Source organism: Protomyctophum parallelum (assembly GCF_964188405.1).
Source record: "Protomyctophum parallelum genome assembly, chromosome: 15".
NCBI classification, from domain to species: Eukaryota; Metazoa; Chordata; class Actinopteri; order Myctophiformes; family Myctophidae; genus Protomyctophum; species Protomyctophum parallelum.
In genome coordinates this window covers 3462321-3485036 of record NC_139710.1, presented here as the reverse complement: position 1 = coordinate 3485036, position 22716 = coordinate 3462321, and the positions used below count along the sequence as shown (strand labels likewise).

Here is a 22716-nt window from a genome sequence, read left to right as displayed (position 1 = left end):
ATTTGAAATGAAAGTGCTTGGTTTTGTAATCTCACATTGCGCTTGCATAGGTTTGTCACTTTCACAAAATCAACATTGCAATGTATATAGCAGGGAACGCAGCCGCATGTCCGTGACTTGAGGAAAATTAATGCTTGGCTACAATGTAGAATATTCCTTTAATTTACTGATGTGTTTGTAACTCCCGCCCCTGATGAAAATGTATAACTTGTGTTGACCAATGAGAGGCAATAGCTGTGGAAATAATCCAATGAGGGATGTGCATCACTGAGGTTTTCCGCTTTCCCAGAAATTCTTGACAGATCTGACTTCAGATTGAGAGAATTCAAGATGGCTGCTCCAGGTAAGGCTTTATCTTGGAGATAAACTCTTTTTAACAGTTCTTTGGTGCTTGATTTTGCATATATATTTGTAATCGGTATTGTCCGATTTGCTGTAGTGTTTTCCCCATTCTATCAAGTAATTATTGCGACTGTAAACAGACATTACAAGTGGCAAACAAACTGACGCATTGGTCAACCCCTCAAATTGGCTAATGAGAGCTGGCTAGCGTAGCATAGCATAGAATTAAGTTACCAAGGATTCGTCACTGATGTCACGACTAAGCGCTAAACCGAAAGTGCGGAAAGAAATTTATACGTTTGAAATTAAAAAGTGTTAACTTTGTCATGTTTTCGTCAAGCGACACTTGTTTATAGCTATTACTGTAAGTGTAAATATCGGCACCTCATGAAGCTAACAGGCTTCACAAGTTTACGATTATTTTTGACGTCACTGATCCATCCTGTGTATGTTTATTCTAGGGATTTAGCTTTCAAGCTCTGGCTAGCTAGCTACAGAGTTAGCTACTAATCCCCTATCCCCATACTGTACTCTGCATTCAGTTACCCAGCGAGCAACATCTTCACTCGAGTTTGCCAAACTAGACAGTAATTGCAACACAGTACAAAAATAGTGCATCGTAGCCAATATGGTGGTACAGTGGCACTCCATTAAACTGTCTGTGTAACTATTAGCAGAAGTCTTCTCACTGGAATACTCAAACATGGCCTCCAAAATTTCGAAATGTCATATTGCTAAGCAGTCAAATCCCATGCTAAGCTAACCAGCGCAAGTATACGAGTAGTTTGCATATTTCACTTTCAAAGGCTGAATTGAATTCTAACATTAACGCCTGGCAAATACTTTTGATGTATGTGCTAGTAGTATTTGTTTTGTTTCCTCAAGTGTAAATATTCGACGTGTACATCCTTACGCATACATATGCACCGACTCTTTGATACGATCATTGCAGTCATTTTAACATACTTGATTATATTATAGCAGACACTGTACAATGTACTAATATATTCTCAGTTTACATTTACTTATTTAAACCCTGATACTATACAGGTAGGCTGTTATAAAGCTAAAAGTTACTGTTACAAAGCTTGCTAAAATAACATTGGGAAATAATTTATATTGTCATGCACATGGGAAAACAAATTTATAGATTAGATTAGAAATAGAAACTGGTAGTGGTTGGTTTGATTGATTTAATTGTTAACAGTATGCAGAATAGGTACATTTCAAGCACAACTCGATACATACACTGTCAACAGTGGATGACACCATAAAGCATTACACTTGTTTACAATAGGGTCCACCATTTTCATTATTCATCAGAACATTTAGAGATGTACACTACAAATATACACTTATATATAACAAAAAAACAGGAAATCATCATAAAAGGAGGTAAAAAGGGAAAACATAATATACATTGAGGGATAAAGGGGGTGGGGGGGACTCAGACTTTTATAGGGGGGCCAGTTTCGAATTGCAGCCATCTGTAGGTGCCCTTTGAGAGCGGTTTTGATTTTGAAGCAGTCAAGGGATTCACATGTCTTAATGACTGTTGGTAGGGAGTTCTCCATTTTGGTGGCATAGGAGAAAAATGTATTTAGTCCCTTGTTTGTGCCGAATCCGGCTTGCACATGGTTTGTTGAACTCCCTCTGGTGTTTTGGTTGTGGACTTCGTTGACATTAAGGAAGTATTTAGGTATATGGGTATCTTGGTGGTGTAGCGAATCTTGTGGACCGAGTTGTTCCGATACCGATACTGGCATCGGTTACTCGGGCCGATACCACCCTCAAGTACTCTTACTCGGTACTCAGAACCGGCCCCGATACTTTGACCCAAGTACCAAAACATCAAATTGACACTAGGCTGAATGAATGCAATGGGAGCAAGTCTGACCCAAAACTGCAGCAAATTGCCCAAAACAGCCGATCTACAAGCATAAATGCATCTATGAGAAAAAGCATGCATTGTCGAAGCTCCTGTTAGGGTCTTCAAGGTGTTTTTGTTGACGAGTGAGGACATCCTTTATAGGAATCTTGTTGTTTGGTTGACTTTTTTGATTACTGGTGGTGGCATTATTATTATTATTATTATTATAAACTGTATTCTAGGACCCCAGAGTTCAGAAGCTTTGTTTGTGTAGCACGTCACCTTATGATACATTTCCAAACCACCTTATCTTTTTTATTGATTTCATTGAATATTAACAGTTTGCTATTAGTACAGAGGTACGATTTACAATGATTGTGTTTTGTGTATGGGCTTGTTACCATTGTGCATTTTTGTCCCGTGCATTGTGTTCCTGTGTATTCAATCCATTAACATCCAACTGAATTCTGTGCTGTTAGGTTCTTCTAGGTAAAGGACTATCTCTCATAAGGCCCTTGCGCATGAAGATCTTCTGTGGTTGACGTCTTTAGTGCTGCCTCCCCGTCAGCTCCTCCTGCCCTCAACATGTCCTCCACCTCCTCTTCGTGCTCCTCCTCGGGCGAGACCAGCCCAGAGGATGTGCCCAGAGGTGGGGGTACCATCCGAGCCTACCTCCCTAACAAACAGAAGACTGTGGTAAGGGTCGTCTACTAGAATTATCGAACTGTTTGGTTAACAGCCAAAGACCTTTATTTATATTTGTATAAAGTATTAAAGTTAGATGTATGGGAGCAATGTGGAGGATATTTCTTACCTGCGCAATCTTTTTGGCTGTTTTGTTCGTAATAGGCATCTTGAGTAGTAAAATGTGAATGCACTAAGTTGCTGTTAGTACCTTGCCTTATGAAGGTCAGTTGATATTGAACTGTTAGCCGCCAACCCAACTGAGATCTATAGTGTTCTTAAATTCTGTGTTCATGAGTAGAGATTGGTATTGTTAGGATTTGATCGATTCCGATTCTTATTGATTTTTTTATTTTCCAAAATGGTACATTGAACACAAAATTTGTCCTTAATGTTACATCGATAATTGGTCACACATACTGTATGTATGTGCATCATCGGCATTTATAGCCTATCAGGATAAGGGGAAAATATTTGAACTCTTACTACTAGTGACTGCCCTTTCAAGACCATGGATGGTGGTCAGAATAATGAGCGGACATGGCGTCCGCGAGCGAGACTGGCACGGCAATGGCCGGGTTGGCTGGATAATGCTTCTTCTTCTCGGTTTATGTTGCGCATTTCACTGGCACTGGCCTCATGTTGCCGCCTATGGTAACAGGAGGCAATGTGTTAAAAACTTTATACTTTCAAAACAACGTGTTTTGAGCTTGTACCATTTCCGACATTTTTGAAAATGTTAGGAAATATATTTAAAAATAAATTACCATTGAAATAATTATGACGATTATACAAATAATAAGTGTGATTATTTCAAATAATTGTAATAAAATGTAATAATTGTGACAGGCCTACACCTGGGTACTATTTTGGATTCAGTTCCTACTTTAAACCACACCCATGTTGTGATCATATTGTCTCTTCGCCTAATCAGAATTTGGAATGCATGCAATACTTGCTCCTATGTTCATGTAGTTGGCCACCAAATGTCATCTCAATGTCACAGTTGTTCAAATATTGTCTCTCCATTCCCCAGCTGAATGTTCGCGCAGGACAGACTGTGTATGAGAGTCTCGATAAAGCTCTAAAAGTGAGAGGCCTAAATCAGGACTGCTGTGCTGTGTATCGCCTCCTAGACGGGTAAGACTGGCTGATGAGTTTGCATCAATGGCCGCGTTTATATGAAGGGTGATCATTCCGAATAAATACTTCTAAATAAAATACTTCGGAAGTTAAAAAACAATTGCTGCGAGTTTACATGGGAAATGGTCATTCCGAAGAGTGTTTACAAGGAGATGTGATATAAGACATGATTCATGTTATTCACGTGAAACAACGCCATCTGTTGGACACTTAAAATATAGGCAGTTCATTCATTGTGACTGTCTCAACAATACAAACAGTACAGACGGAAGTCTGTATGTGCAACCTCCTCGGCGCGCCTTGGTCGCCTTGGAGCATGCTCAGAAAGACCAGAATGAACTTACATCCGAAGCAGTGTATACATGAGTCCAATTTTCTTTCAATCGCATTGAACATTGGAATAATCCGGCCAGTGACATCGGAATGGTTTTTAGATTGCATTGAGCATTTTCATTCGGATTTAAGTTTTTGTAGGTGTTTATATGACAACGTTTAATAGGATTTAACTTCTATTCGGAATGAAAAGGGGATTTAACTGTCCATGTAAACGTAGCCATTGTCATTTGAATGCTCTCCCACTCTATATAGGGCCAGTAGGTTGCATTCCACATCGCCTACATTGAAGTTCAATTGGATGCTGCAAGCAATTGTTTTGAGTCACTCGGCTGGGTATTCATCTGAGCTTCTAAATATCATACAATACAGTTCATTGAGTTAACTACAGAAAATGTGGTGCACAGCCTTTGTGTGTTTGTGTTTCCCCTACAATTTCTTTCAGACCTAGTGGTATATGTGCCCCCCCCCCCCCCCCCCCCCCCCCCCAAATACACACACACACACACACACACACACACACACACACACTCACACACAGAAAACTCAACAAGTGCTTCAGGATAGAGATCACGGGTACAGGAAGCATCGCCTCCTACATATATGGCAACTGCCAATTATCGCAGACACTGAACAGAATTTTGTCAATGCCTTAGCTCTTGGCTTGGGCGTTCCTGCAATCTACAGGCCTCTCACAACTGATTTATGGAGATTACAGAGGCTTCTAGTTCTAAATATGAAGTTTACATTTGTAACCAAGCTGTATAATAGCATCCTTAAGACGTTGGTACTTATGCACCTTGGTAAGGAATGCCTCTTCCAAACCGTGGTCAAATGTACATGCCACTTCCAAAATGGTCACTTCTCTACTGTCCTCATCAACAATAACAACATCTGGTGTATTAGCTGTGACGTCTGAAAAGGCATCATTTTCATTATTGTGCATGAACATGGCAGTTGAAACACATGAGTGCTTATACATTTTTTACAGATGAACACACCCACCGACACCCAGGTCATTCTATACAATCACTGATTGGACTGGCAGATTGTATCAGCCAGTACAGAGCTATAGGGCTCCAGGCTCCTCCTAGCTATGTGTAGGTTTGTGTAAGTGTCCTTTAGCAAGACCCTAAACCCCTACCTGCTCCTGATGAGCAGGTTGGTGCCTTTCATGGTTTCCTCGGTATAGTGAATGAATGTGAAGTACATTGTAAAGTGCTTTGAAGGGTTGGAAAGAATAGAATTAGAATGACACTATATAAATGCAGACATTTACCATTAAGGTATTTGGTCAAAATAATCATGATAATTATGTATATCGCCCAGCTCTAGTAAATGCGTATGTTTTGTGACAAATCTTTCTGGACTTGAAACCTGTCACATGTATATAATAGTATATGAATAGTAATACAAATATCACCTTTTAAAATAGTTGTTGATCCACTATCCTTTTTGCCGTTTAAAATCACATAATTCTTCAGACCATCCCACTATAATGATGTGTGATACAGTCCTGTTGCCAAGCCACTGTTACATTTCTAACACCTGTAGGAAACCTTTGCTCATTTTTTTGGTGGTGTTTGTTCTGTTCACAGTCGGAAGAGACTGACAGATTGGAATACTGACATCACCCCTCTTGTAGGAGAAGAGCTTCTGGTTGAAGTCCTTGATGATGTCCCTCTCACTATGCACAATTTTGTAAGTAGCACCAATAGCTCTGTTTTCATTGTGAAGATTTTAACCCATTCTGACCTGAGATCAGATTCATACGAGGTTTCCGCCGGACACACACTGGTCTGATGAACCCATTCTGACCTGAGATCAGATTCTAAAAATGTCAGTCGTTCTTCGATTTTTCAAAAAATAGCAGACCTACAAGCTCGTATCGCGCCACTCGGTGGCGCGATATGAGCTTGTAGATCTGCTATTTTTAAATAGCTAAAGCATAACATGATGCTGACACCAAAATGGGTGCCCGGTCAGAATGGGTTAAGCCAACTTCACAAATGTTGATTTTTTTAAAATCTTAATTACAAATTATTTTTTATCAATGTAATATATTTAGCCCTTATATTGGCTAAAAACGTGCACATCTCATGTTAGTTGAAAGGTCATTATGGCAGTGTCAGATGCCCACATTAGCGTAATTAACATGTGGTCACAGGCAGCACATTGTGAGCTTGTAGAGCTGCTATTTCTGACGTGCGACAAGTAGTACAATAAAACAAATTAAGGCTTAAGCCTTAAAATGTCCATAGGCTTGTGTTCTTGGACAAACATGCCATATTTATTTTCATTATTCAAATATTGTAACTATATATATTTTTTCATTCAAGTCAATCATTTTGATGAATTGCTATACAATAATAAGAGGAAAAGAGACATTAGAAAGAAGTTAGAATTGTTACTAGAAACTTACTGTAAGTTTAAGTCCAGTGCTAAACTGTGTTAAGTCAAGCCCTTTAAGTTATGTTATCAGTTTAAAACCCTGTCTAGAGAGCAGGCATCTAAAAGTGCAATAAATGTTGTAATTATTTTCTAAAAAACATTTATGTAAGAAAAAAGTGATCTTAATTAATTTGAGCAAGAATTATGCAGGCCTATATGTGTCCAAATTATATAATCTAATGAATCATAATTGATCATTCACAATTGCCTCACTTGAAACCGTTTTGAAATTGTTCTTCCACAATGTGTTTCCAGGAATTTAGAAAATAAATATTTTCCAGTTGGTTTCTATGACTATTGATGATTTATGTTTACTTTAGCTATTGTAGTTCCGTAAATGCAGCTGAAGGTAATAACATTAATTGTGGGTGTCCATCCATCCATCTTCAACCGCTTATCCGTAGTCGGGTCACGGAGGCAACAGCTCCACCAGAGTGCTCCAGACTTCCCTCTCCAGAGCAACATTAGTGACTTGCTCCTGGGGGATCCCGAGACGTTCCAAGACCAGTTGGTCAATGCATTTCCTCCAACTGCGCCTTGGTCTGCCCCGGGGTCTCCTCCCAGTAGGACATGCGTCGAGGACCTCCCTAAGGAGACGCCCGAGAGGCATCCTAACCAGATGCCCGAACCACCTAAACTGGCTCCTTTCCAGGCGAAGGAGCAGCGGTTCTACTCCAAGTCTCTCTCGTGTAACTGAACTTCTCGCGCGCCACACGTCGAAGAAAACTCATTTTGGCCGCTTGTATTCGCTACCTTATTCTTTCGGTCATGACCCACACTTCATGACCATAGGTGAGAGTAGGAACGAAGATTGCTCGGTAGACAGAGAGCTTTGCCTTCTGGCTCAACTCTCTTTTCGTCACAACAGTGCGGTACAGCCGATTCTCCGGCTGATCTCCTTCTCCGTCCTCCCCTCACTCGTGAACAAGACCCCGAGATACTTGAACTACTTCGCCTGGGATAAAGCCTCATTCCCTACCCGGACTGCACAATCCACCGGTTTCCTGCTGAGAACCATGGCCTCAGATTTGGAGACGCTGATCCTCATCCCAGCCACCGTACACTCTGCTGCGAACCGGTCCAGTGAGAGCTGAAGGTCTTCGACCGATGATGTCATCAGGACCACATCATCTGCAAAAAGCAGATTGTGGGTGTGTTTCATTCAAGTGTTGAAGCATGAAGTTACCTTTATCCGTCCATGTTGACACAGTAAAGGCTGCAGCATACTCAAAACAAAAAGAAATGTGTTCCTTTAGCGTCTGCAAGACCTACCAATGCCAAACGAAGACAAAATCATTCTATACTTCCAGCTCTAAGTTCTGAACACTCCGTAATCTACCTAGCTTCACTCCATCCTCGTTCAAGCCACAAGAAGTTTTACCACCAGGATCTCCTTCCAATGCACGAGGCAAATTTCATGGAGGTTTTGCGATTTCTTGAGACAGGTTGTGTTTATAATCTCTTGACACCTAAATAAAACTCCCACAAGTTAATTAATATTAGCTTCTGTAGTGTTTTATGGGGATGTTCTTACTGTGAAAAGGGTCTGTACATACAGTAACGGCAGCAGTACAGTGGTAAACAGTGTATCATTATTGTTATATTAAATGTTTTAGTTCAACAAGGGTACATCGTGACCTTATTCATCTGCACAGGTACGGAAAACCTTCTTCAAACTGGCCTACTGTGACTTCTGCCACAAGTTCCTGTTTAACGGCTTCAGATGTCAGACATGTGGCTACAAGTTTCACCAGCACTGCAGCAGCAAGGTGCCCACTGTCTGCGTAGACATGGACACCATATCAAAATATAAAACGTGAGTTTGAAGTTTAATACACTCTAATGCTAATCAAATGAATCATGTTTGCATATTATATATACAGTGTTCTCTGCATTTAATCCATCAGAAGAACCAGGAGGCAGCGCCTTGGGGAGCAGTTAGGGGTTAAGGCCACTTTTACACAATGGTCTCCATAGAAAACGGCTGTTGAAAGTGTATTCAGTATTTACACCAGATGCAGCCTGGCCTAGCCTGTATGATTTCTGGTCTAGAGGGGCCGGTTTCTGGCACAAAAATGCGCCTCCACCTACCCGGTAGAAAACAGTGGAGAACACTGACTGACTTCACCAAATTTGGACCGAAACACCTCTGCCCTGTTATTGGTTAACGAAATACAAGGACCTGGGCTTCCTGTATGCCAGAATTTCCAAAGCGTTTACCCAGTTTTTTTCCATTTTTGAGCTAAATGCGAACGAAAATAAAAGCCTGACCAGACAATGATTAAAAGCGCTGCAGTGTGCATGCCCGGTCGCTATGTAAAGGGGGCCTAAGTGTCTTGCTCAGGGACGCTTCGACACATAGAACAGTGACGTTCTGATTCCCAGGCGACCTCTCTACTCACTCGGCTACATCCGCCCCATTTGTAGCCATAGTAGTGACAGCTGAACCACCGTACTTGGTCCAGTGATATTAACGTTAACATCATCCTGTTGGATTTATCCAACGTATGTATAATCAAATATCAAATGTTGCTGGCCCCCGCAAAGTCACAAGCGAGCTGGTTATTGAACTGGAAACCTTCATCTTCCAAGATTGCCTACTTTACATCTTGAGCCAGTGCCACCACCACAAGACTTTCCTGTGGTTCTCTGTCCTATTGATGACCTCAGTCTTGCCAAAATATGGAGCAACGGTGAATCTGAGATTGTAAATTCACAAAATGTAGAAAAATCCACACAAAAAATATATTAACAAAATATGAAACATATTTGGGTATTGAATTCCAGGCACAATACATTTGGCGCTGATCTGTGTATTTGTTTGCGAGATGAGACGTGGGTAGATTGATGGACATAATTACCCATGGACACACAAACATTTGGGAGACATGCATAAAAAACACTGTTCTCGATGTCTGACCCCTTGGTTGCCCATGCTGTAAAAATGCCCATCCCTAAAAATCGTAGATCACAATTTCAGTGTATCAGAAAAAGTCTTAACCCATTCTGACCGGGCACCCATTTTGGTGTCAGCATCATGTTATGCTTTAGCTATTTAAAAATAGCAGATCTACAAGCTCATATCGCGCCACCGAGTGGCGCGATACGAGCTTGTAGGTCTGCTATTTTTGAAAAATCGAAGAGCGACTGACATTTCTAGAATCTGATCTCAGGTCAGAATGGGTTAAGTGACTGGTATAGCAGACAAAATCAGTCTAAAAAAAAGAATGGTTGCATTGGTCCACTTCCCATCGTCATTTGACCCTCGTCTTATCAGGTCTGTCATGCCATGTAATTGTGTCACATTGTCCCCTTTCCCTTCTCATATGTGTGTCGTATGTGTGTTGTGATCAGGGTGGCCCTCGCCTGTCAAGATGAATATCCCCAGATATCCGTTCTATTGCCAGATAATTCCGTGCTATCGCAGAGTGACATAGCCTTAACCCCAGATCCTGCTGGGTAAGCTCCTGTTCAACACTGAACTACGTGATTCACATTCTATAAAACAAGCAACATAGTCCTAGTCTCTTTTGAGGTTGACTTTGAAATGCACCAATTATATTAAATCAAGCTTCACACAGGGGGAATGAGTAAAGAACATTATTTATTTTATTGGTCTCCCCTCCCCAAATTCCCAAATTTGTGAAATCAACCAGTGTATGTCATGGTTGGTTGGATTAAAAAACCTGGCCCTCTTGGTAAGATACATGATAGGATACACAGAAAAACATGATAGGATACCCAGAAAAACACTTTGATCTAATCCGGTCTTGTGTACCCTCAGGATGGGACTCCTGTCCCCAACCTCAGCCTTCCATTTCCCCATGCCAGGCGGAGAGTGCCAGTCCCTACAGAGGCATCGCTCCACCTCCACGCCTAATGTTCATATGATCAGCACTGTGGGCTCTGCTGGTGTTAGCATCATAGAGGTCTGTTGGTAAAACATAACGTGACTGCACTTTATCAACATTACTCTTAAATGTACAGTGAAACTTATCATATATTTCTCTGCATTTCAATTCTACCCCCAGGAAGCACTAAAACTCAACAATACAATGGGTATGAAATAATTTAACTAAATCCTACAATGCATCCTTCTCTCATAGTGCTCTTCTTGAAATGCTTGTAATACACACACATTCTTTTCTCATTTTGTTCCACTACCCTTTATTCCCACAGGTCCAGAGCCCTCACCGAAACCCTCCACCAGCCCTCCATCCTCCCTAGGCTCCCCAGGCAGGAGGCCACCTAAATCGCCCTCAGAACACAAGGAACGGAAATCCTCCTCATCTGACGACAAAAAGAAGGTGGTACGTCGTAGGACAAGCTTGCCATTACTAATCTTTTCATGGCACTGACCAAAATACATATTATGTTAAAAATGCATTACAAAGATCAAAAAAACAAACGAATTATAGTCAATTAAAGAAAAATAAAAGACTGAGGCTGGGGCCAATATGAAGGGCCTCTCGCCTTGTCCAAACAGGTGAGGGTGATGATCAACATAGGTGTGTGTCTGCATTACAGCACCGCGGTGGTTACAGAGACTCAAGCTACTACTGGGAGGTCCACTCGCGGGAGGTCACCATTCAGAAGAGGATAGGCGCTGGCTCCTTTGGAACCGTCTTCAAAGGCAAGTGGCATGGAGACGTCGCCATCAAGATCCTCAAGGTGACTGACCCCACACCCGAGCAGCTGCAAGCCTTCAAAAATGAAATGCAGGTCTTACGGTGAGTTGCTCCTGCCTTCAATGGTTTCCCCCGCCATCTTAACCCATTTAGACCGTACGACGTGTGGGAACGTCATAACTAAACCAACCCGACGGGTTGGTTTAGGACATGTACACACGTCCTAGCGCATTTTCATTGTTATCAAACGAGAGAAAAATATTCTCTCTCCTGCATGCACGTTGTCGTTCACTTCCCTGTTTACCGTTCACAAAGAAAGGCTCGGTGCGCGTAATCTAACCCATTCTGACCGGGCACCCATTTTGGTGTTGGCATCATGTCGTGCTTTAGCTATTGAAAAATAGCAGATCTACAAGCTCATATCGTGCCACCGAGTGGCGCGATACGAGCTTGTAGGTCTGCCATTTTTGAAAAATCGAAGAACGACTGACATTTTTTGAATCTGATCTCGGGTCAGAATGGGTTCGTCAGACCAGTGTGTGTCCAGTGGAAAACCTCGTATGAATCTGATCTCAGGTCAGAATGGGCTAAGGAGCTCTCCGTGGTTTTGACCAGATGGATATACTGAGCTCTTCATTTCTGACTTCGACATGCCTCTCTGGCTATCCAGGGTTTGATGAGGTCAGCGTCGTGATTTTCATATATGGAGATCCATGTGTTGTACCAACTTGGTTCATTTGCAAGTGTGACATATATTATTAATTATGTATTGGCCATATATGGAGCGTGTCACAAGGCTGACGGGAGATGCAGGTTTTCATAGTAAACTGCCACCTACAGTCGCAATCAAACTCCGCCTGCATCATCTGATTCTGTATTGTTAATACAGCAGGCATGCAATTGTGCTGCTTTTCTATGGAAACTTGGTGTTTTGTCCCCAAGTATTTTCAGCAATGGGATCCCGGATTATTATTTTCAATGTTAACTAACATTGCAAATAAACCTCTCTCCACGAACCCAACTCAAACCACTCTCAACCCTCCGCCACAGGAAAACGCGCCATGTCAACATTCTGCTGTTCATGGGCTTCATGACAAAGCCCAACTTTGCCATCATCACCCAGTGGTGCGAGGGCAGTAGCCTGTACCGCCATCTGCACGTCAGCGAGACCAAGTTTGAAACCATGCGCCGTATTGACGTGGCCCGCCAGACATCACAAGGCATGGAGTAAGTCCTACACTTTAGATGCTGTTTCAGTTCACAAGAATGCTAAACATGCACATTGAAGCTTACTGTATGTAAAGTACAAAGACAAAGTGCAGCAACTGCGTTTTTGGACACACTGACTTATTTGTGTATCCCAAAGGTCAATTTAGCCTTTGTGATTTTGGTGGATAAACGGTTACCTCAAGAACAGATGTGCAGTTAGTGTAATATCACTTATATGCCGATATCTCATTTGGCTGACAAGTTGAAATTCTTTTACACCCATTATGTCAGCTTTACTGCACTTTGTAATGTAGGGCATACATTTTAATTGTCACTTTGGTAAATCTGAGATGCTTACTGTTTCAGTTCACGTTCAAATACAGAAATTAGTAATACTCTCAGACCTATCTTAATGCCGGTACCAATTCCAGCTAGTCACGTACGCAAATGCAAGTGATATAACAAGATTTAAGACTAAAAGCATTTAACTTTGAACTTCATAATTTTGTTCATCTAATCTGTTGCTGTGGCCTCATTTGTTTCCCTTACAGTTATCTTCATGCCAAGAACATCATTCATCGAGATCTGAAATCGAACAGTATCCTTTTTTCCAGAATTTATTTAACATTGACATAAATAAGTTAGTTGATAAATCAGTCAGTTAGTTAGTTAAGTACAGTAACTACATTTTGGAGACGTTGGGTTACTTTCTGTCTCACATGTCAAATCAGCCATCATGAGTTTGGGGGCCAGTTATAACAATACAGACAATTTCAATATTTTGATTCATTGTGTAAGTTACTGCACAGGGTTTGTAACCACACATTTTAATTTTTTGCAGTTCCCTTATCGTTGTTATATAATAAAATCCTCTAGTCTGTTAGAGTGGTGCCGTCATATATACCGATATATATACAGTATTTGACATGTGCATTAGCCTCCTGTAACAATGCTTTTAGTTGTCATTAACCCATTCTGAACGGGCACCCATTTTGGTGTCAGCGTCATGTCATGCTTTAGCTATTGAAAAAATAGCAGATCTACAAGCTCATAGCGCGCCACCGAGTGGCGCGCTACGAGCTTGTAGGTCTGCTATTTTTGAAAAATCGAAGATCGACTGACATTTTCATAGAATCTGATCTCAGGTCAGAATGGGTTAATCAGACCAGTGTGTGTCCATGTGGAAACCTCGTATGAATCTGATCTCGGGTCAGAATGGGTTAACCTTTTTTTTGGAGATTTCTTTAGAATACTTTTCCTTAGCACTGCTGCTAGACATCTTTCTCCATGAGGGCTGGACGGTGAAGATAGGTGACTTTGGTTTGGCCACTGTCAAATCTCGATGGAGTGGTTCACAGCAAGTCGAACAGCCAAGTGGATCTATTCTCTGGATGGTGAGAGTTTTAACATTTCTATGCCAATGTGACAGGTGTTGACAGGACATGTTCTTCTTGCCCGCAAAGTAAATCGTCCATTATAAAATGATAGGTAAAATTTGAATTACCGGTCAATTTAACACTTACTTTCTACTCGTGAATTCTGTGGCTGCGCAAAAAGACTATTTATGCAAAAATATATACAGTATGAATATGACTATGGGTTCACCGTTCACACTTGCCATTTCATATTTTTAAGTGTAGCAACCGTGAAAACGGCACATTATAGATAAACGGTGCCCTTATTTTACATGCCACAGACCAGACGACACTTACTTTCTCATCATTTGACAAAGCGCTGTTATTAAGTCCACCAACTGGAATTCAAGGGTTTACGTTCGTTTTAACTTGACACATGCTAACCTAGAGTTATAATATGTTGCATGCTAAGTTTGACCGTTACCAGTAGGTATTGGCATTGCTGTTTTGAATCTGACATAAAAGAAAGGCTTTATAAGCTGCTTGCTGCATTCTTGCATTTTCACATGTTGGTTAAGAACTAGTAGGGAACCACAGCACATGCATTAAATATCTGCGGGTGTTTTTTTTTTTTATATCATCGCGGGTGGGATGTAGCCATGCTCATCTCACACACACGTCCACCCATAGAGTGAAATTGTCACAAAGTTTTATCTACTGGGAAAGAATGCTTGAATGAGTTTTGTGAGTGTGTGTGTGTGTGTGTGTGTGTGTGTGTGTGTGTGTGTGTGTGTGTGTGTGTGTGTGTGTGTGTGTGCGTGTGCGCGGGCGGGCGGGACCAAGCGATCTGGCCACGTTCTGGTGTTTAGACTGATATATCGTGTTGTGCTTATAGCGAACTAAAGATGGTTGGGGTCCCCACTCAATTGTGCACGTGTTTAGATCTACCACAAATCTCTGCCTCTATTCACCGAAAATAGCTGCTCTACAAGCTCACAACACGTCGCCATGCGAAGAATTCAAGTCCGGTTCAAGTCATTTTACGAATGGCTAGATGTAATGTAAAAGTCTTTCAACTGATATGGTGGTATTTGTGCATTTCAGGCCCCCGAGGTGATCCGGATGCAGGATACTAACCCTTACACCTTTCAGTCTGACGTGTATGGCTATGGAGTAGTGCTGTTTGAGCTGATGTCTGGGACCCTGCCTTACTCCAGCATCAACAACAGAGACCAGGTCAGAAGGTTTATCAAACATTCCAAAGGAGCCTTTATCGCGTATGCTAATGAAGGGGGGGGGGGGGGGGGGGGGGTTCACTGTGTGTCATTCCCTCTGTCAACCTTTCCGGTCTCACTGTCACTATGGAAATAAAGCAGAGGGTTGATGCAGGGTTCTGATGTCACCTGAATCTGCGCGTACAACACATACATCATCCTCCTGGCTTGATGTTATGCTGCTGTGTCTCGCACACATTATGCACTGTAACGAGCCTCCCCTGTTGGCATGTCGGCAGACAAGCGTTACATTATTTTTTAATTAATACCTTTTCATTAAATAATTAAAAGGTTAATTAAAAAAAAACATAGGGCATGCCGCATGTCTGATTAAAAACCGGAAAAAAAAAACAACAACATTGTCTGGGTTGCACACAAAAGTCAGTAGTTAAAATGACAACGGAAGTTTTTTTTATCACCATCTCAGAAGAGAGTAGCTAAGAAGGAGTTGGAATGGAATGATTGTCATTGGCACTACTCATAGAAATGTAGCAACTGTATCCTCTCTTGCATGCGTGTATATTGACACACGTTTCATTTCAGATCATCTTCATGGTCGGCAGGGGCTACTTGTCTCCAGATCTCAGTAAGCTGTATAGTACCTCGCCCAAATCCATGAAAAGGCTCATTGTCGACTGCCTGAAGTTCAAGCGTGACGAGAGACCCCTCTTTCCTCAGGTGAGGGCAGCATAAATGCAGAAAAGGCATACCCCCACAGCGAACGTGGTTTACATGTCATGTGTTGCAGTCAACATACTCTACATAGAATGGATTGCTGCTTTAAGAAATATGTCCTTTAAACTCATCTCCTCTAAAAGTGTCCCTTTAAAGCCATCTCTAAATATATGTTGTCCATTATTATGTGAATTAACTACACTTATAAATAGCAAATTAAAGATTGTAGCCTTCACCTAGTCCCAATTCTCAGTACATTGGTGTATTTGTAGAAATAGGTTATGAAATAAGTCATTCCTAAACAAAAGTACTGCAGGAAGCAAATCCCTCATGTCGAGTAAATCACGGAGCCTATCAAATGTTTTTGTCTCAATCATTCTCTCTCTCTCTATAGATCTTGGTAGCCATTGAACAGGTCCAGGACCTGTTGCCAAAAATCGAACGGAGTGCCTCAGAGCCCTCCCTGCACCGGGCCGTCCACGCAGAGGACCTCAACCCTCTCCTGTTTCACACCACCCGAATCATGCCCCTCTGAGCTCCAGCCTCCTCCTCCACCAGCAACCATGCATGTACCACCACGTCGATGCCCCTCTGAGCTCCCCTCGCCGCCACCGCCACCACCACCAGGCTGATAGCCCTCCGTGCTCCCCTCACCGCCCGCATGCCCAGCGCTGCAGTACAGTATGTCCCCCCCGGCACACAGACAGAGAGCAACGGGACTGTCCTTAGCAGTCTAGCTGACTTAGCTCATTCCCAACCCACCACTTCTGCAGACAAAGCCCTTGTGGGGTTGCTGGGAGCACTCCAGCAGAAAAGACTGCTGTAGTCTTGATGGAGCACAAGTCTTAACAAGGTATTTTAGTATTGCATCAGTCTTGATTTATTTTTGAGGGGCACCGGGCCCCTCCTATGTCCAGCTTTGAGGGTTTGTGTTAACACAAACGTTGAAGACAAAAGTGTGTAAACACAAATTGTGCAATTGGGCAACAAGGTGAAACTATTAATGCCCCTGTAATGAGTGTATACAGTGTATATGCATGTCACTATCCGCATATTTGTCCACCAGAGGGTGCTGGAAATGCCAAAACAATCTTGGTCTGAAAAGCCATGTGGCTCAACTTCACAGTCAACACAGTACACCCCTAGGTTGCCTTGTTTAAAGACATGCATGTCCAGTTATTTCCACACTTCTTATAGTTATAAGACTTCTTGAATTGAGCGAGACAACCTCTAGACAAGTGGATAGACACTGCCCTTATATCATAATCAGATATTATTAAACTACAGAAATAAGTGAAACTTACATTGGAATATTTGAAACGAGTGAAACCTAGACATTCATATTTTAGATAGTTGCAGTGGCTCATCGCCGACCTTGATCTTTGACAACCAAATGTCAGATACTGTCTTAGAGATATGAAGATCTGTGGCGTGATTTAAATTGATTATGTTGAAATGTATTGCGTCATTGTGGACAAAATGACATGCATACATGGATTACACGGCCTCATTACAATAATTAAAAATTTGCTTCGCGGTTCAAATTAAATTGTCTCACCTCATCGGCAGATTATGCTTTCTGCTTGTTCAAGACTGAAGCAAAACTGTATCACTCGTGGACATATATTCTTGCTCCACTGCGGTAGTTTGAGTGCATAATTGGCATAGATATTGTGCAGAACCTTATTGTGCTCACTCTCTGGAGCTTTGGACTCATCGACCACAGCATCCTTCATCCTTCCAGCTGGCAGCCATTCTGCGTTCGTTCTGCTCGTGCTCAGAGGTGCCCCACATTCCAACAGATACCTGGCAATGGATTCCTCAAGGCTTCTTTCCACAGGTTTACTCTTTATAGAATGTTACCGCGAGCTTCAAGATTGACAAATGCTGACAAGAGACTTTTGCTCGCTTTCTCTCTCTCTCTCTCTTTTTTAAGTTATTTGGTAAACTGTAGTAAGATGCAGTCTTTGAATCAAAACATTTAGTTGTACTGCTGCTATACAACAGTGAGTTATTTAACTTTTTCTTTTTATATGCCTCGGACACCTGCACAATGGAACTTCAGTGCAGTCAATGTCATCCATAGAACTTTTCTCACCCCCCCCCCCCTCCCCAAATTAATTACAGGTCGTCTCATGAAAGTCTGGCCCCTAAGTCTTAATAGAATATTCTCAGTGCTCACACACACACACACACACTTTTCTTCTACACATGCTTAGCCTCCCCACTCCCCCTTATTCCGAGAAGAAGATTGATTCTGACATCTGTCTGGTGTTTTTCATCAATGCCATTGCTTCACATTCAGTTACATTAACAATCATACCTGGGAGCTGCCCATCACAGTCACAGTTTTCACCTGCTGGGCCACTGAGTAGCTCCACAGCAGTAGTTGGGAGATGTAGTGCCTTGCCCAACGGCGCTTCAACATTAGGTTGTTAAGGGAGGTGTGTTTCCTATCGCCTACCAATCCAGGTTATCCCACGGCAGTTCTGAATCCAACCCTCCAGTCACAGGCCCATACTCCTACTCATACTTCCTCTTTTCACCGTTGAAAGTGGTGTTTGGCTTAAATGTGTTAACGCATATCAGAAGCTGCTGTTTTGTCTGTTGACACTCGCCAAGGTTAGATTACTAGTCTCGAGGAAGAGACATCAGTTCATACACACACAGTAATTGTTTCTCATTCCGATATTTACAAGATCAGGAGAAATGTCATTAAGACACTGGACATGATCGATGACGATGTGCAGTGCTTGCGTGTATACTATATTCTGATGCAAGTGTGCAATGCATGTACACCACCATTACAATGCATGTACACCACCATTTTGACGTGGACAACGTTCTAACACACTGCCTTACGCAACTACAGGATGTGGTCATAATAAAGGGAACAAAGGCAGTTTGACAGTCCTACTCCAGGGTTATTGTAATAGTTCACTTCTAACTTGCAATGACAGATATTGCAGAGGCCTTGACATATGACTAGTAACAACCAATACCTTGACATTAGGGGCATTATCTTAGATGCTAGGTGTTGACTATATTCCTAGATCCTAGGAAGACTATCCCAATTACTAGCTATTAGGAAGAAATAGAATCGTTAAAAAATCCAGGTAAAGATCATCTAAAGTTTGTAATTCAAGATGTCTTAAGTTGTAGAGGCATCTCCATCTTGTCTTTCTAAGATTTGAATTATGGAATTGTAGTGATCATATTGAATCATTAGTTATTCAAATTGTCCCTTTAATGGATTAATGCCAGAGTGTACAATTATCCCCAGCCAAATGCATGCAAATAAGGGTGGGTTGTTTGTGATTTGGGGGATATTTTATCGGAGGGTATATTAAAAATAATTAAGTTGAAAAAAAGTATGTGGCTGTTTAATTTGGGATCCACAGTAACTGCATAGCGGGGTGAGTGTTTTCTGCACTGTTGAAAGGCTCGATATCATGGAAAAGCTTTATTAACAGTTTTGGTTTTCTTTGTTTTGACCATACCCTGTAGTTGTTTGTCCCTTTTCTCAGTTTAATGTGTGAACTTCCAAAAGGTATGGAAGTTTTTGTGTGTGGCTACGGCGTACTTGAATTATGGACTCATCAAGACTGTTGAAAACAAATACAAGCCATATTTATTTAGTTTGTATTCTTTTTTTAACTCGAGTTTAAATCAAGTCAGTTTGTCCTGGTTTTGTACTTAAATTGGAGTGACAGGCATGCTGTACTCATACATGAGAAATGCTCAGTACAGGTGGCGGTTACTGTAAGCAAATATTTCAGTTCCCACATTGCTGCAGACCATGAATCAGAATTTGATTCCAGTCCTTTTTTTTTTTTAGCTTACAAAATTCAAGAAGAGTTAACAGTAGATGCACACAAAACCACCTATTCTCCTTTGACATGTTCTCCTTTTAGTATCAGTCTTGGGAACAAGTTTGGCTGTTTTGACTGCGCTCCAGTCAAAAAGGCACATTTATTAGGACAGGATTTTTGTTTCATGCTTTGACGTTTGTGAATTGAACAGTGACTGTGAAGGTTGTACTGTATGCTTGATGGTGTGTGTGTGCACTGGGCTGCGGCTCGACATTAGAGGGCGCTATCTGTTTTTTCCTTGTTTATACAGTAATTGATGCGATTAACTGCATGGTGCGGAGCCTAATCAAGGGTCAGTGGTTACTGAACAAAATAGAACTGACAGCTTTCTGTCTACGCAGCAGATCCAGGTGTTTTAACCTAGGTGTTTTTAATGTTTTTAAATATAGGGGCTGGGTACCCTCATTGTTTTGCTCATTCCAGTTTTGTCAGTGGGTTATGGATTTTGGGTATGGCTTGGATGCAGGGTGGAAAAATGAACACCAGCCACCAACCAGATGCTAATTTTAGACTGGCTGATTATGGCTTTGTTTTCTACTTGGTCAGCCACTTTTGCAGCTAACCAGCAGTTATGTTTGGGTTCTAATTATAAAAATCATGTTTTGCTACCAAACTAGTTGGAACGGCTGGGGACTTTGTGGATCCCATAATGCCGCTGTGGCCCGGAGCACGGGGAGCGTTAACTTCCTGACTCGCTGGGTGTTTGTGGAGAAACATTGGCTTAGTTAATGACTCTGTTTCTGTTCATTCTTATTTATTGATGTATACTTCTTTTCCCCCCCCAGATGTTCTTTGTCTGTAATCTTGGATCTTTTGAGGCAGACTAAATGTTTACTGAGAGAGATCACACTCTTTGCAGCATTTAAGTAATGGTTTTACAAGAATATTCTCTGAGGCATGGTACTGGCCCAGTGTTGCACCTTTTAATGGGTTTTCTTCCTGTCTCGCAGAGGCATTTGGTTTGCTTCTTTCAACAGCATCTTGGGCAGTTGGGCACTAAGTACTAGATATTAAACTTAGTTTCAGTGTGGTAGTTTAGCTCAGCACTTCACTACAGTGGCATTGTACTGCAATTCTAATGTTCTAATGATGTATATGGGTAGAGGAGAAGTATCTGTGTAGCCCAATAGTTATGGGATGACATCTATCTTTCCGCCCCCCCCCCAAAAAAAACATTTAAAAACGTAATGGCGCAATACGAATGGCAGAATGTAATTTAAAACTGAAAACTTCACACTAGACTATAGGGTTTTCTCATGCTCTCACTGAGTGTAAGATCTGAAGGAGATTCACCATAGCTGAGAATTTCCCTGCTTTATTTATTTTGTTGATCGTGTACAGCTAGACTACAGCGCAGTGGAAGACGTTACCTCTGTATCCCCCAAAGAGGACAGTTTGATCTGGTGACTTAACACCAATAACAGGAAGAGAGGAGTGGGATAAGTGTCATGCTTACTGGGATCACCTTGTACAGTACATGGGACAGACGGCAATAATGACATTATGTCAGAGAATATACCACTGAAGCCTAATTTATGCTTCATCACATGACTGTTGCTAGCAACACCATTCTGTATGGAAGTATACATTATGCTTTACGCTGCTGCTGTCTCTGGGTGCTTTCAGCGGACATTATGGGGATGTTAAAAACAGATACAGCTGTCTTTCTCAGAGAGGAAATTGAGAGAGTTGTATCGGAGAAGGTTTTTTTTTTTCTCCTTCGTCTTTTTTTCCCCTTTTTGGCATATCTCTCTAGGTGAATTGCAATAATTGTGTTTATAGTTTTCTGAGGTATCAGGGGTGTTAAGTTTGCAATAAATGGTATATTCTGCTGTGTACAGTTACATTTTTTTTAATGGCAAAAATTGTACTTGTTTCTATTTTTTGTGTGACGGTTTAAAAAAAAAGAACAAAATTATTTTAAAATGTAAAGGAAATCTTAGTTTTTTTTAGTTTTTTTTTTTTTGTCTTAAAATATTGATGCAGGATTTTATTCTATAAATAAAACTGTGGATTACTTACTGACATAAGCCCAGTTTCTTTATTTAGTTATTTTTGCCATATGTATCAACAACTGAAGCGTACTTCTTTATATAAATTTTTTTTTATTTTAGAATGTACATAAGACTGCTATTTTGACGCATCAACCTGGCCGTCAGACTTAGTGCTTTTAGCATAGTGAGACATGATGAAAGGGAAAGTAGGTGTAAAACGGGAAGTGTCTACCACCACAGGTTACCGTATCTTATAACTCTTTCCGAGTAACCAACAAGTTAACAACCATGCATAATCCACTTTTTTGTTCACTTGGTTCTTGTAGCCAGGAAAATAGATTGGGTAGTTTTGCCCCAGAATAGGGATGCTATTCATGTGTTTTCAAACCATTCTATATTGTTATAGTTATGTCAGCTAAATATTCCACTTGAACAATCACAAGCTTTATTTCCTTAGAATTTAGAATCAATTGAAAATAATCGTGTGTACGGAAACTGCAAAGTGCCCATGAAACACTAACATAATATACATTGGTGCATAATATTTTCACAATAGTGACATTAGAATAGCATGCGTGAACAACAGTATGCATCATAAGGTTCCAATAGTATCTATTTACAGAAACATAATTTGATCATTTCCAGGCATTGGAAAGCTTTAGAAATAATACAGAAAGGAAATAAATTAAAATGTTAATACTGTATGACCATTATGAATATCATTTGATGTAATTTGGATATATAATACATAAAAAGCAAGTCTTTTGAACACCTACAAAGACGACAGGTATGTAGGGGAAGCCCAAACGAGGGCCCCAATACAACGTCCTGAAAGAAAAACTTCCGCACACTCTTCAAATGCAAACAAAAGGGGCCTTCATGGGTA

General features: G+C 41.2%; 1 protein-coding gene across 1 annotated transcript; it reads left to right on the top strand.

The window, feature by feature from the left end:
- The first annotated feature begins 4 nt into the window (after positions 1-4).
- LOC310872175 (serine/threonine-protein kinase A-Raf-like) lies at positions 5-21672 on the top strand. Its single transcript, XM_083783895.1, has 16 exons — positions 5-343; positions 2692-2908; positions 3933-4036; positions 5971-6073; positions 8479-8639; positions 10178-10282; positions 10608-10752; positions 10855-10882; positions 11003-11133; positions 11351-11553; positions 12502-12678; positions 13212-13258; positions 13936-14054; positions 15120-15251; positions 15833-15967; positions 16359-21672. The coding sequence occupies exons 2-16, from the start codon at positions 2798-2800 to the stop codon at positions 16497-16499; spliced, it is 1842 nt and encodes a 613-aa protein (XP_083640021.1). The 5' UTR covers positions 5-343; positions 2692-2797; the 3' UTR covers positions 16500-21672.
- The last annotated feature ends 1044 nt before the right edge of the window (positions 21673-22716 follow it).